General features: G+C 70.3%; 1 protein-coding gene across 1 annotated transcript; it reads right to left on the reverse strand.

Moving 5' to 3' along the window:
* Window positions 1–1285: 1285 nt before the first annotated feature.
* ANKRD13D (ankyrin repeat domain 13D) lies at window positions 1286–13415 on the reverse strand. The gene is given in 16 exon segments (XM_054199441.1): window positions 1286–1994; window positions 1996–2092; window positions 2773–2852; window positions 3042–3205; window positions 4722–4868; window positions 4968–5125; window positions 6626–6756; window positions 6863–6924; window positions 8664–8745; window positions 8847–8913; window positions 9148–9337; window positions 10294–10437; window positions 10590–10635; window positions 10994–11118; window positions 11216–11351; window positions 13241–13415. Coding segments are annotated over 16 exon segments (1863 nt in total). The 5' UTR covers window positions 13331–13415; the 3' UTR covers window positions 1286–1850.
* Window positions 13416–15124: the final 1709 nt, after the last annotated feature.

The raw sequence follows: 15124 nt of genomic DNA on the forward strand, positions 1-15124 counted from the left end.
CCCCCCGGCAGCCTTCCCCGGTGCTTCCGCTGGGGGGCCGGGACCCCCATCCGTGTTGCCCCGGGATCCCCCCCCACACACACCCAGGAAGCTTCCCCCCAGCACCTGGGGACCCCCCCTGTATCCACAGACGGGAACCCTCCGAGGGTCCCCAGCACCTCGGACCCCAGCAGGTCCCCAGACAGGAACTCCCCCCAGGTCCCCAGCACCTGGGACCCCCCCAGCTATCGACAGACGGGAACCCGCAGCCGAGGGTCTCCAGCACTTCGGACCCCCCCAGGTCCCCAGCAGGTGGGGGACCCCCCCAGGACCCCCCAGGTCCTCACAGACGGGAACATTCCCCCCAGCACCTGGGACCCCCCCAACAGGCCCACAGATGGGAACATCCCCCCCCCCAGCAGCCGGGACCCCCCAGGTCCCCAGTGAGCAGGAACCCCCCGAGGGTCCCCAGCACCTGGGACCCCCCAGTTCCCCAGTGAGCAGGAACCCCCCGAGGGTTCTCAGCATCTCGGACCCCCCCAGGTCCCCACAGACTGGAACACCCTCCCCAGTACCTGGGACCCCCCCAGGTTCCCAGTGGGCAGGAACGCCCCAAGGGTTCCCAGCGCCTGGGACCCCCCCCCCACAGCCCCACAGATGGGAACCCCCCAAGGGTCCCCAGCACGCAGGAACCCCCCCTAAGTCCCCACAGACGGGACCCCCGTCTCCCCCCCAGCATCTGGGACACCCAGGTCCCCACAGACGGGAACACTCCCCCCCAGCACCCAGGACTCCTCAGGTCCCCATCAGGCAGGAACCCCACGAGGGTCCCCAGCTTGTGGGACCCCCCCCACGTCCCCACAGACAGGAAACCCCCGAGGGTTCCCAGCACGTGAGACCCCTCCAAGTCCCCAGAAACAGGAACCTCCCGAGGGTCTTCAGCATCTGGGATCCCCCAGGTGCCCACAGACGGGACACCCCCCCCACCCAAGTACTGAGAGACGGGAACCCCCTGAGGGTCCCCAGCGCCTGGGGGGAACCCCCAGGGCCCCACAGATGGGAACCTCCCAGGTCTCCAGCACATCGGACCCCCCACAGGTCCCCACAAATAGGAACCCCCCGAGGCTCCCCAGTACCTGGCATCCCCCCCCCGCCCTCCCCGCAACCCCTCACCCTGGCACTGCTCCGGGTCCCTTGGCCGTGTCCCCGTGGGTGTCCCCCCCCCGGGAGGGGGGCACCCACTCCCGCCCCAAACTGGACCCAGGCACAGTCTGCAGACATCCATGTATATATATATATATGTATATGTATATGTACATACCTCCGGGGCCCCCCGGCCCCCCCACTGCCACCGAGGGACGAGGCCTGGGAGTCCCTGCAGCCCCCAAAGGCGGAGGTGCCTTTAAACAGAGGTCAGCCGCGTCCCATGGGGACCCCCCGGGTCCGTCCTTCCCCTCCCCGTGGGGTCAACGTACACCACCGAAGAGGAGGAGGGCGGGGGTCCCTGGGGTGGGGGTCCTGGGGATAGGGGTGTCCCTGGGGTGGGGGTCCCCCAGACCAGGGTCGCTGGGCTGAGGTTGGAGCCTGGCGGGAGGGGATCCCGGGGGTAGGAGAATCCCTGGATCAATTCCGCCCGTGCGGGGGCTGTCCCCACGTTAGCGGGGGGGTGTCCCTGGCACGGGGGTGCCACCCCGGCACCAGCCGGTCCCCAGGCAGGGCTGTGCCCGAGTTGGGGTGTCCCGGTGCGGGATGGTACCCACGCCGGGCTGTCCCCGTGCGAGGCCGTGCTGGGCGGTGATGCCGGTGGGGTGTCCCTGTCCCCGTGTTGGGGTGTCCCTGTCCCCACGGGGGGGTGTCCGCCGTCCCCGGCGCTACTTGTCCGTGAGGGAGAGGCGCAGGATGCGCTGCAGCTCCTCATCCTCCTCCCGCCGCCGCCGCTCCCGCTCCTCCTGCTCCCGCTCCGAGAGCGCCATGGCCAGCCGCAGCTGCTCCGCGAAGCTGCCGTAGCCGGAGGGGACCGGGGGGGGTCCCGCCGCCCGCCCCGGGGGGGCTGTCGGCTACTGGGGGGTCGGCGCTGGGGCCGGCCTGCAGCAGCATGCTCTCCTGCAGGGCCCTGCGGGGACAGAGGGGCTGGCCACGCCCCCTTCGCGGAGGCCACGCCCACCCGGGGACACACCCAGTGCCACACCCATCTGCTGGCCACACCCACACCCGCCGATAGCCCCGCCTGTTATGGCCACACCCTTGGGGGGAGTGGGAAGCTCCTCCCCATCGGGTCCCTCCCCTCCAGGCCACACCCACTGGGCTCCTCCCTTATAGGCCACACCCCCAGGGCCACACCCCTCCAGGCCACACCCACTTCAGGCTACACCCCCAGGGCACTTCCATTCTAGGCCACACCCCATGGTCCCGCCCTTCCGGGCCACACCCTCACGGCCCCTCCCTTATAGGCCACACCCCCCGGGCCCCACCCCTCCAGGCCACACCCCCCATGGCTCCACCCTCCAGGCCACACACCCAGGACCCCTCCCCTCCTGGCCCCTCCTGGCCTCACCCCTACGGCCCCACCCCTCTACCCCACCCCAGGGCTCCTCCCCTGCAGGCCACACCCCCCACGGCCACACCCCCTCCAGGCCACACCCCCAAGGGCTCCTCCCCTCCAGGCCACACCCCCTCTGCCCCACCCAGACACCTTTATGGCCCCTCCCCTCCCGCCTTGACCCCACCCCCGGCCCGTGTGGGCGTGGCATCCTTAGACCCCGCCCCCCCCACCCTCGGTGGGCGGGGCCTCACCGCTCCAGCTGCAGCTCCTCGTCGTACGGGGGGGGCTCCGCACCCGGGCGGGTGTTGGTGAGCGCCTCCCACACCGTCACCTGGGGGGGGGGGGGGAGTCCGAATGGGGGGCTGAGGGGCGGGGCCTGCGCCCAAGGGGGCGTGGCCAAGGCGGAGGGGGCGTGACCTTGCCCCCTGAAAGGGGCGGGGCCATCCCGGGGTGTGTGTGTGGGGGGGTGTGTGTGTGTGTGTGTTTTGGGGGGGGTGGGGGGGGGTGTCGCGATCCCCACCTGGTCGGTCTCGGTGCCGGCGTCCAGCAGGCTCTGCTGGATGGCGAACTGCAGCAGGTCGTCGTCCTCGTCCCGCAGGGGCTCGCTGCGCCCCGCGCCCAGCACCGTGTACCCCGCCGGCACCTCGAACACCCCCGCCTCCACCTCGCACGGGAAGGGCCAACCTGCCGACACACACACACCCCCCCCCCCGCCCCAAACCCCGCCCCAGCCCCCCAAAACCCCGGCCCACGGGGGCGCCGTCAGCACCCCGCGGTGGCCCACGGCACCCCGTGGCGTCCCGCAGCACCCCGCGGCGGCCCTCAGCACCCTGCACCCACAGTGCCCCGTGGCACCCCACGGCATCCCAGGGTATCCCGTGGCACCCCAGGGCATCCCATGGCACCCCATGGCACCTTACGGCACCCCCACAGCGTCCCACGGCATCCCATGGAACCCCATGGCATCCCACAGCACCCTGTGCCCACGGCACCCCGCAGCATTCCTAGGCACCCCACGGCATCCCACAGCATCCCGCAGCATCTCACAGGACCCTGCAGCATCCCATGGAACCCCACGGCACCCCACAGCATCCCACAGAACCCCGTGGCACCCCACGGCATCCCACAGCACCCTGCACCCATGGCATCCCACACCATCCCGTGGCACCCTGCTGGTGTCCCACAGCATCCCATGGAACCCCATGGCATCCCACAGCACCCCATGGCACCCCGCTGGTGTCCCACAGCATCCCATGGCATTCCACGGCATCCCGTGGCACCCCACAGCATCCCACGGCACCCTGCAGTGTCCCATGGCACCCCAGCATCCCACAGCGCCCCACGGCACCCCACAGCATCCCACAGAACTCCGTGGCACCCCACGGCATCCCACAGCACCCTGCACCCATGGCATCCCACACCATCCCGTGGCACCCCACACCATCCCATGGCACCCTGCTGGTGTCCCACAGCATCCCATGGAACCCCATGGCATCCCACAGCACCCCATGGCACCCCGCTGGTGTCCCACAGCATCCCATGGCACCCCACAACATCCCACAGCACCCTGCAGTGTCCCATGGCACCCCAGCATCCCACAGCACCCCACAGCACCCCACAGCATCCCAGCGCACCCTGTGGCGTCCCAGAGCACCCCATGGTATCCCACAGAGCCCCATGGCACCCCACAGCACCCCATGATGTCCCACAGCATCCCGTGGCACCCCATGGCACCCCACAGCATCCAGTGGCACCCCACGGGATCCCACAGCACCCTGAGGTGTCCCACGGCACCCCACAGCACCCCACAGCATCCAGTGGCACCCCACGGCATCCCACGGCACCCTGTGGTGTCCCGCAGCACCCCAGCATCCCACAGCACCCCATACCCGCAGCCCCCCGTGGCGTCCCACAGCCCCCCGTGGCGTCCCACGGCACCCCACAGCACCCCACACCCATGGGTGCCTCGCACCCCCAAGCACCCCACACCGCCCTACCCCCCCACCCCGTGGCCACGCCACCCTGTGTCCCCCAGAGGTCCCCGACACCCCCCGGCCCTGGCACCCCACAGAACCCACCACCCCATACCCAGGGACACCCCCCGCCAAGCACCCAGCACCCACAGACACCCGGGATGGCCCCTACCCCCCGGACCCCCCTCAAGCCCCAGGGCACCCCACAGCAGCCCCCCCAGCCTCACCTCTGGCGCTGGGGGGTTGGGTGCCGGGGGGGTGGGTGCCGGGGGGCTGGGTGGGGGCGCAGACCCGCACGGAGCCCAGCGGCTGGTCGCAGCCGCAGAGGTTGCTGAAGGTGATGCGGGCGTTGAGCACGTGGAAGAGGGGGATCTCTGGGGGGTACAGGGGTCAGTGGCCCCGCCCCCGCATAGGCCACGCCCCACCCCCACCCCCGCCACGCCCTGCCACGCCCCGCCACGCCCCGCCCTCACCGATCTTGACCGGGAAGCCGGGGGGCAGCTTGAGGGTGATGAAGTCCCGCAGTTTGGCGAAGTGGGCGTTGGAGATGGCCATGAGGTCGATGATGGGCGTCACCTGCTCCGCCAGCGACAGCGGGTGCTGCTCGCACAGCCACAGCGTGGCCTTGAACCTGCCCGGGCACCGCCGTGGGCACGGGGACCCCCACAGCCACAGGGCCACCCGCACCCCGCACCACCACCCGGGGTTGGGGTCCGGAACCCAGCGCCACGTCCCCTGGGACCCCGTCACCACCCCAATAGGGTCCTGACACCCAATGCCACGTCCCCTGGCACCCCGTCACCACCCCTGTGGGTCCCAAAACCCAGTGTCCCATCCCCTAGGACCCTGTCACCACCCCCATGGGTTCTGACACCGAGTGCCATGTCCCCTGGGACCCTGCACCACACCATGGGGTCCTGACACCCAGTGCCACGTCCCCTGGGTCCCTGTCACCATCCCCATGGGGTCCTGACACCCAGTGCCACGTCCCCTGGGACCCCGTCACCACCCCCATGGAGTCCTGATACCCAGTGCCACGTCCCCTCGGACCCCGTCACCTCCCCAATGGGGTCCTGACACCCAGTGCCACGTCCCCTGGGACCCCGTCACCACCCCCATGGGTCCCAACACCGAGTGCCACATCCCCTGGTCCCTGTCACCATCCCCATGGGGTCCTGACACCCAGTGCCACGTCCCCTGGGACCCTGCACCACACCATGGGGTCCTGACACCCAGTGCCACGTCCCCTCGGACCCCATCACCTCCCCAATGGGGTCCTGACACCCAGCGCCACGTCCCCTGGGACCCCGTCACCACCCCCATGGGGTCCTGACACCCAGTGCCACGTCCCCTGGGACCCCGTCACCACCCCTGTGGGTCCCAAAACCCAGTGTCCCATCCCCTAGGACCCTGTCACCACCCCCATGAGTTCTGACACCCAGTGCCACGTCCCCTGGGACCCCGTCACCACCCCCATGGGTCCCAACACCGAGTGCCACATCCCCTGGGTCCCTGTCACCATCCCTATGGAGTCTCGACACTCAGTGCCACGTCCCCTGGGACCCCATCGCCACCCCAATGGGTTCCGACACTCAGTGCCACGTCCCCTGGGACCCTGCACCACACCATGGGGTCCTGACACCCAGTGCCACGTCCCCTCGGACCCCATCACCTCCCCAATGGGGTCCTGACACCCAGTGCCACGTCCCCTGGGACCCCATCACCTCCCCCATGGGGTCCTGATACCCAGTGCCACGTCCCCTGGGTCCCTGTCACCACCCCTGCGGGTCCCAACAGTGTCACATCTCCTGGGACCCCGTCACCATCTCCATGGGTTCCACCACCCAGTGCCACGTCCCCTAGGACCCTGTCACCACTCTGCATTGGTCCTGACACCCAGTGCCACATCCCCAGGACTGTGTCACCACACCCCAACAGGTCCCCCACCACCCCAGTGCCACATCCCAGGCACCGGGTCACCACCTCCGTGGGTCCTCACACCCCGGGGGACCGCGTCACCATCCCCGGCTGTCCCGCCACCCTAGTGCCGTGTCACCGCCCTCCGTGGCTTCCCCGCCATCCCGGTGCCACGTCCCTGTGACCGTGTCACCCCCGGCGGGTGTGGCCTCACCTCTGCACCTTGCTGGACATCTCGATGGGGCGCCCGATGTTGCGGGTCTCCAGGTCGAAGTGGGGGTCGAAGTATTCCTCGGGGGTGATGGCCGTGGGGTTGGTGGGGCTGGCAGCCTGCAGCACGGGCGCCTGCGGTGGCACCGGCACCGCTCAGCCCTGTCCCCGGGGGACCCCCAGCCCCCCTCCCGGGTGACAGCCACCCCCCCCGCCCGCGGCCCCGGTCCCCACCACTCACCCCGTTGTGGGTGCCGTGCTGCTGGGCGATGCCCAGGAAGGAGTGGAAGGGGGTCTTGGAGCCTGGGCGGGGAGAGAGCGGGGGGGTCAGGGGTGCAGCTGTCACCGGTCACACCACGCACGGGGTGCCACGCCCGACGGGTGACACCTTGCACCCACGGCGACCCAGGCCTGAGGGGTGACACCTCCCACCCGTGGTGTCCCACACCTAGCACGTGTCACATCCAGCACCCACCGCGTCCCAGGCCTGACGGGGGACATCTCACACCCACGGTGTCCCACACACCTGACTCATGTCACACCCAGCACCCACGGTGTCCCACACCCAGTGGGTCACACCCCACACGTTGCCTTACACCTGATGGGTGACACGACATCCCGCACCCACGGTGTTCCATGGCTGACAGGTGACACCCAGCACCCACAGTGTCCCACGCCTGATAGGTGACACCCCATATGCTGTCCCCACCTGACAGGTGACACCCTGCACCCACGGTGTCCCAGGCCTGGCAGGTGACACCTCCCACCCACGGTGTCCCACACCTGACACATGTCCCACCCCGCACCCATGGTGTCCCAGGCCTGACAGGTGACACCCAGCACCCACGGTGTCCCCACGCAGGTCACACCCCGCACTCACAGTGTCCCACATCTGTTGGGTGACACCCAGCATGGTGTCCCACACCCAATGGGTCACACCCCGCATGTTGTCCTACACCTGATGGGTGACATGACACCCCGCACCCACGGTGTTCCATGCCTGATGGGTGACACCCTGCACCCACGGTGTCCCGCACCTGACATGTCACACCCAGCATCTATGGTGTCCCATGGCTGACAGGTGACACCTCCCACCCATGGTGTCCCACACCTTACACATGTCACGCCCTGCACCCACGGTGTCCCCACGCTTGACACATGTCACATCCAGCACCCACGGTGTCCCCACGCTTGACACATGTCACACCCAGCACCCGCACTGTCCCACATCTGGTGGGTGACATCCCGCATGGTGTCCCACACCCAATGGGTCACACCCCACATGTTGTCCTACACCTGATGGGTGACACCTGCACCCATGGCGTCCCACACCTGACATGTCCCACCCAGCACCACAGTGTCCCACACCTGACATATGTCACACCCAGCACCCATGGCGTCCCATGTCTGGTGGGTGACATCCTGCACCCATGGTGTCCCACACCTGGCACATGTCACATCCAGCACCCATGGTGTCCCCATGCTTGTCATATGTCACACCAGCACCCACGGTGTCCCACGCCTGACAGGTGACACCCAGCACCCATGGTGTCCTGCACCTGACACATGTCCCACCCAGCACCCCCGGTGTCCCATGCCTGACAGGTGACACCCAGCACCCCCGGTGTCCCACGCCTGACAGGTGACACCCCACACGCTGTCCCCACCTGACAGGTGACACCCAGCACCCACGGTGTCCCACGCCTGAGAGAAGACACCTCCGACCCACAGTGTCCCACACCTGACACACATCCCACCCAGCACCCGCAGTGTCCCACGCCTGACAGGTGACACCCCACACACTGTCCCACGCCTGACAGGTGACACCCCACGCACCGTTGTCGTCCCCCCCCCCCCGTTGTGGTCACACCTGACACCCAACGTGTCACCCAAGTCCCGACACACCTCCCACCCACGAAGGGGGCGGGCCTTGCACTAGGGGGCGGGGCTTGCACTCGCCCGGGGTGGGGGGGAGTGGGGGGGTGGGGGGCCACGTCCCCGCTGCGAGGGGGGGCTCCCCGATCGGCCGGCGGGGCTGTCACCTTTGCTGCGTGACTTGTCCTGGTCGGAGAGATGCTCCGTCCTCGTCTTGGTCACCAGCTCCACGTTGCTGGCGCTGTACACCTGCCGCGGGGACACCATCAGCCCCGCCGGCCACCTGGGGGGGGGGGTTGTCCCCCCCTTTGTCACCCCCTGGCTTTGTCCCCCCTTTCCCCGTTGCCCACCTTGGCCTCGTAGCCGCTGACCACCTCCATCTTCTCCGAGCGCCAGCCCCAGATCCCCGACTTGTTCCTGGGGAGGGGGAAGGTGTCACCTCACCCCCCCCGCGCCCCCCCGACACGGTGACACGCCGCTCGCCCCCTCGCACGTGCGTTTCCTTCCCCCTTCGCGCGCCGTTTTCCCCCCCACCCCAGCGCGAGCCCTCGCGCGGCCCCTTCCCGCAAGGTGCTGTGTCCCGTCCCCCCGTCACCGACCCCAACGCCATGGGACCACCACACGCCACCCCTCCCGGGGTGACAGCCCCACCGCTCGAAGGCGATGTTCCTGGTGTCGAGGTGCGTGGAGACGATGGGGGACGTCAGGCGCCCGGCCACGTGCTCCTCGGAGGGCTGCATGGCCGCCAGCAGCAGGTCGGGCTCGTGCAGGGCCAGGGCCAGCGTCTCCGTGTAGACCACCTGCTTGTCGTGGTCCACCTCCATCACCACCGCCCCCTCCTCTGCGCCACGGGGACACGCGTCAGCGACCGCCCCCGGCCAACCCCGCCACCCACATCCGACCCCGGGGGCTGGGGACCGCACTGTCCCCGGGGCTGGGGACCCTCTGCCACCGCCACACCCCCCTGCCCCGGGGTCACCGCGTCTCTGGGGACCTTGGGGAGGGTCTCGGTGGGGAACTGTGGGGAACTAGGGGTGGGGAACCCCCGGTGTCCCCAAGGTTTCCCCAGTCTCCCCAGTCCTCCCAGTCCCCCCACGCCCCCCGGCCTCCCCTACTGCTCCCCATGCCCCCAGTCTCCCCAGTCCTCCCAGTCCCCCACGCCCCCCGGCCTCCCCTAGTGCTCCCAGTGCCCCCAGTGCCCCCAGTCTCCCCAGTCCCCCCCCACCCCCTGGCCTCCCCTAGTGCTCCCAGTGCCCCCAGTCTCCCCAGTCCTCCCAGTCCCCCCACGCCCCCCGGCCTCCCCTAGTGCTCCCAGTGCCCCCAGTGCCCCCAGTCTCCCCAGTCCCCCCCCACCCCCTGGCCTCCCCTAGTGCTCCCAGTGCCCCCAGTCTCCCCAATCCTCCCGGTCCCCTATGCCCCCCGGCCTCCCCTAGTGCTCCCAGTGCCCCCAGTCTCCCCAGTCCTCCCAGTCCCCTACGCCCCCAGCCTCCCCCAGTGTCCCCAGTCCCCTGTGCCCCCAGTCCCCTAGTGGCCCCAGTCCCTGCAGGGGACTGGGGGGGTCCCTTCATGGGGCTGAGGTCCTTGGGGTGGGTGAGGGGGGGGCTGAGGTGGTCCCCAGCGCCGCTGCAAGGTGTCCCCAAGGGGGTCCCCAGAGGGGATTTGGGGTCCTTTATGGGGGGAGAACCTACAGTGGAAGGGGGTCTGGGGAGGGGGGGGGGTGTGGATCGCCGGGGTCACCGGCGGGTCCCCGCGGGTGTGTGTGTGGGGGGGTGGGGGTGTCCCCCCGGGGGAGCCGACCTTCCCCCTTGAAGATGTAGCTGCGGCGGCCGCGCTGCCACGTCATGTGCTCGAAGCCCAGCAGCGTGGTGTCCACCCGCAGGCTCTCGCCCCGCTTCCAGACGCGGTAGACGTCGCTGGGACACACCTTGGAGACCAGCGGCACTGCGGGCACGCCGGGCACCTCAGCGGCACCGCACACGGCACTGGCATGGCGGGGGGGGGGGGGGGGGGGATGGAGGGGGGGGGGGATGGGGGTGGGTGGGAGGGGGGCACGACACACCCCTGCAGCCCCCTTCCCCCCCGGCCCCGCTCACCCCAACTGGTGAACTCCCACTTCATCTCCACGTAGAAGTCGGCTGCCTGGAGGAGACAAGGTGGGGAAGGCGGGGTGGGGGGGTCACGGAGCGGCCACGGGACGCAATGTGGGGGGGGGGGGGGTCCCTGCTGGGATCCCCGGGGAGATGGGGTGTTTTGGGGGCAGCGATCCCTCCTGGGGGTCCTGGGGTGGGGATCGTGTGTGTGTGGGGGGGACGCCTGGGAGAGCGGCGTCAGGGAAGGGTCCTATGGGAAGGAGTGGGGTTGTGGAGGAGATGGGGGGTCCTGGGGAGATTTGGGGGGGGGGGGGGTGTGGTCCGAGGGCTCCCCTCTGCCCCCCACCCCCCCCCCCCTCCCCAGCCCCCCAACCCTGGGGGGTGCCCCGGCGGGGCAGGGCCCGTACCCGTCGCAGTTTGCTGAGCAGCTCGGGGATGCCGGCGAGCCGCCGCGTCGCCCGCTGGTAGTCGCGGTACTGGAGCACCAGTTGCACCATCTCGGGGTCCCCCGTGCTCACCGCCTCCTGCAGCACTGGGACACGGGGACACCGGTCACCCCCAAGCGCCCCGTGACCGGTGCCACCCCCTTCCCCCCCCCCCCCCCCCACCCCAACCCCCTGCCCGCATACCCGTCCAGCCGTTGGCGTTCTCCCGGCCCACGTTGGCGTTGTGCCGCAGCAGCACCCGCACCGACTCCAGGTGGCCCAGGGACACGGCCAGCTCCAGCGGGGTCCGGCCGCGGGGGTCCGTCAGCTCCACGTCGTGCTGAGAGGAGGGCGGGGGGGGGGGGTGTGACACAGGCAGAGGTCACCGCCACCAGCCCGGGATGGCCCAGGCACAACTCCCACCCCCCCCCCAGTGTCCCCTGTTCCCCATCCCCTGTCCCCTTGTCCTGCTCCCGTCCCCTGCGCCGGTTCCCGGCCCCCCCAGGGTGCCTGTCCCCCACCCCGTGCACCCACACGCTCCCAAGGCCCGGTGGCCCCTGGCCCCGAAGACCCAACCCCTCCAGCCCCCAAGTCCCCCTGTCCCCCACTCACGTTGTCCCAGTGTCCCCAGACCCGTTATACCCACAGTCCCCTAATACCTCTGTACCCTGTCCCAGTGCCCCCAGTCGTCCCAGTGCCCCCAGTCGTCCCAGTGCCCCCGGTCTCCCAGCGCCCCTCTGTCTCCACTGCTCCCAGTCCATTATGATCCCAGTACTCCTGTCCCAGTGCCACCAGTCCCCCTTCCAGTGCTCCCAGTGCCCTCAATTTCCCCGTCCCCACCTCTCCCAGTACCCCAGTCCCCCTGTACCTCCAGTGATCCTATCCCAGTGCTCCCAGTTGCTTCCAGTCCCCTAGTATCTCGGTTCCCCCAGTCTCCCCCAGTGCTTCCAGTGCCCCCAGTTTCCCCTAGTGCTCCCATTCCCCCCAAGTGCCCCCAGTCACCTGTGCCCCCAGTCTCCCCTAGTGCTCCCAGTGCTCCCAGTCCTCCCAGTGCTCTCAGCGCCCCCAGTTTCCCCAGTGCCCACAGTCCTCCCAGTCTCCCCTAGTGCCCCCAGTGCTCCCAGTCCCCTGTGACCCCAGCCTCCCCTAGAGCTCCCAGTGCCTCTAGCATCCCCAGTCCCACCCAGTGCTCCCAGTCCCCCCCAGTGCTCCCAGTCCCCTAGTGTCCCCAGTCACCCATGCCCCCAAGCCTCCCCTAGAGCTCCCAGTGTCCCCAGTCCTCCCAGTCCCCTATGCCCCCAGCGTCCTCTAGTACTCCTGTACCCCCCATCTCCCCAGTCTTCCCAGTGCTCCCAGTCCCCTGTGCCCCCAGCCTCTTCTAGCACTCCCAGTGTCCCCAGTCCCCCCCCAGTCCTCCCAGTCCACCATGCCACCAGCCTCTCCTAGCGCTCCCAATGCCCCCAGTCTCCCCAGTCCTCCCTGTGCACCCAGTCCTACCAGTGCTCCCAGTCTCCCCAGTCCTCCCAGTGCACCCAGTCCTACCAGTGCTCCCAGTCCTCCCAGTGCCCCGAGTCCCCTGTGCCCCCAGCCTCTTCTAGCACTCCCAATGCCCCCAGTCCCTCCCAATCTCCCCAGTCCTCCCAGTGCCCCCCGCCCCTCCCAGTCTCCCCAGTCCTCCCAGTGCCCCCAGTCCCCCCCAGTCTCCCCCAGTCCTCCCAGTGCCCCCAGTCCCTCCCAATCTCCCCAGTCCTCCCAGTGCCCCCCGCCCCTCCCAGTCCCCCTCAGTCTCCCCAGTCCTCCCAGTGCCCCCAGTCCCCCCCAGTCTCCCCCAGTCCTCCCAGTGCCCCCAGTCCTCCCAGTGCCCCCAGTCCCCCCCAGTCTCCCCAGTCCTCCCAGTGCCCCCAGTCCCCCCCAGTCCCCCCCAGTCTCCCCAGTCCTCCCAGTGCCCCCAGCACTCCCACTCCCCTGCCCCCGAGCCCCACGTCCCCCATTCCCCCCCTCCCCACAACCGCCACCACTCCCGGTTCCCCTGATCCCCGCGTCCCCCATTCCCCCCCCCGCCCCGAACTCCCTCCCATCCCAGTTCCCCCCCCGCCCCCATCTCCCGGTGCTCGACACCCCCCCCGCTCTCCCCCTCCCTCTCCGTGTGTGTCCCCCCCCCCGCCGCGCCTCCGCTGCCCGGCGGCGGGTGCCGGTGGTGCCGGTGGTGCCGGTGGCGGCGGCGCGCACCGTTCCGGAGCGCAGGGCGCTGTCCAGCGCCTGGTGCCGGTTGTGCCAGACGAGGCGGTGGAGCGGGAAGGTGTCGGCGGGCCGGGCCATCCCGCCACCATGTCCCCGGGGCCGCGCGGGGCAGCGGGCGGGCGGGCGGACGGGCCGCAGCGCCGGGCCTGCCCCGCAATGGCTGCGCGCGGGGGCGGCGGCGGCGGCGGCGGCGGCGGCGCAGCGCGGCGGCGCGGGGCGGGGCCGGCACCGGGCACCGGACACGGCGGGGCACCGGACCCGGAACCGGCACCGGACACGGCGGGGCAACAGCACCCGGAACCGGGCACGGCGGACCGGGCACCGGTACCCGGAACCGTCACCAGGCACGGAGGACGGGGCACCGGACCCAGAGCCGTCAACGGGCACCGGGCACGGTGGGGTACCAGCACCCAGAACTGGCAATGGGCACGGCGGGGCACCGGACCCAGGATGGGCACCGGGCACAGCGGATGGGGCACCGGACCCGGAACCGGCAACAGGCACAGGGCACAGCGGGGCACCAGCACCTGGCACCGGGCACAGCAGATGGGGCACCGGAGCCGGCAACAGGCACCGGGCACGGTGGGGTACCAGCACCCAGAACCGGCACTGGGCACGGCGGGGCACCGGACCCAGGATGGGCACCGGGCACAGCGGATGGGGCACCGGACCCGGAACCGGCAACAGGCACAGGGCACAGCGGGGCACCAGCACCTGGCACCGGGCACAGCAGATGGGGCACCGGAGCCGGAACCGGCAACAGGCACCAGGCACGGTGGGGTACCGGCACCCAGTACCGGCACTCAGCACGGCAGGGCACCAGACCCAGGATGGGCACCGGGCACTGGGCACAGGGGACAGGGCACTGGACCCAGAACCGGACCCAGGCACGGTCACAGGGCACGGTGGGGCACCGGCACCTGGCACCGGGCACAGCGGATGGGGCACCAGACCTGGAACGGGCACGGGTACCAGTACTAGGCACAATGGGGCACCAGCACCCGGAACCGGGCACAGGCACTGGGCACAGCAAGGCTCTGGACCCAGAACAGGCACCGGGCACCAGCACCCAGAACTGGGTACTGGCACCGGGCATGGTGGGGGACTGGCACCCGGAATTGGGCACAGCAGGTTGCCAACACCCAGCACCGGGCACAGTGGGGTACCGGCCCTCGGACCCGGCACAGCAAGGCACCAGACTCGGCACTGGGCAGGGCACCGGCACCCAGAACCAGCACTGGGCATGGGCACTGGCACCGGGCACAGCAGGGCACTGGACCCTGCTACCGGCACCAGTCCCCATCCCCCCCGGGGCACCCTGCACCGGAGACCAGAAGTACCAGCGGCCCCGAGCAGGGCACCGCGGGCACCGGGTCCGCCCCTGCTGGGGACCCGTTATCCCTCACCTGCCCCGGTACCGGGGCTGCCCCCTCCACAGTGTTTCCTCCTGCGTACCCCCGCAGGGGCACCGGGACTCCCTTCCCCTTGCACGCCTTGGACACCAGCTCTGGGCTGGCTCCCATCCCATCCCATCCCATCCCAATCCCTGCTCCCCATTCCCCAACCCATCATGCCCATCCCATCCCATCTCACTCCCATCCCCATCCCACCCCCAGCACTCCCCGGGGATGCAGGGTCCCAGGTCCCCACCCGCCCTGTGCCGGGGTGGCTGTTTTGCCCTGTCACCCTCTCATCAAGCACCAGGGAGTCCCCCGGATATGCCACAAGAAGGGTGCTGCCCCGCAGCAAGGGGACAGACAAGGTCACCCACGGGGACCGGGCAGCAATGAAAACCCAACCCCCTGCCACCCCACCCCCACAGCACCCACCCGGGACCCACATCCAGCAGGACATGAGGACAACTCCCACCCG

This window comes from Rissa tridactyla, chromosome 4 (assembly GCF_028500815.1).
Source record: "Rissa tridactyla isolate bRisTri1 chromosome 4, bRisTri1.patW.cur.20221130, whole genome shotgun sequence".
NCBI classification, from domain to species: Eukaryota; Metazoa; Chordata; class Aves; order Charadriiformes; family Laridae; genus Rissa; species Rissa tridactyla.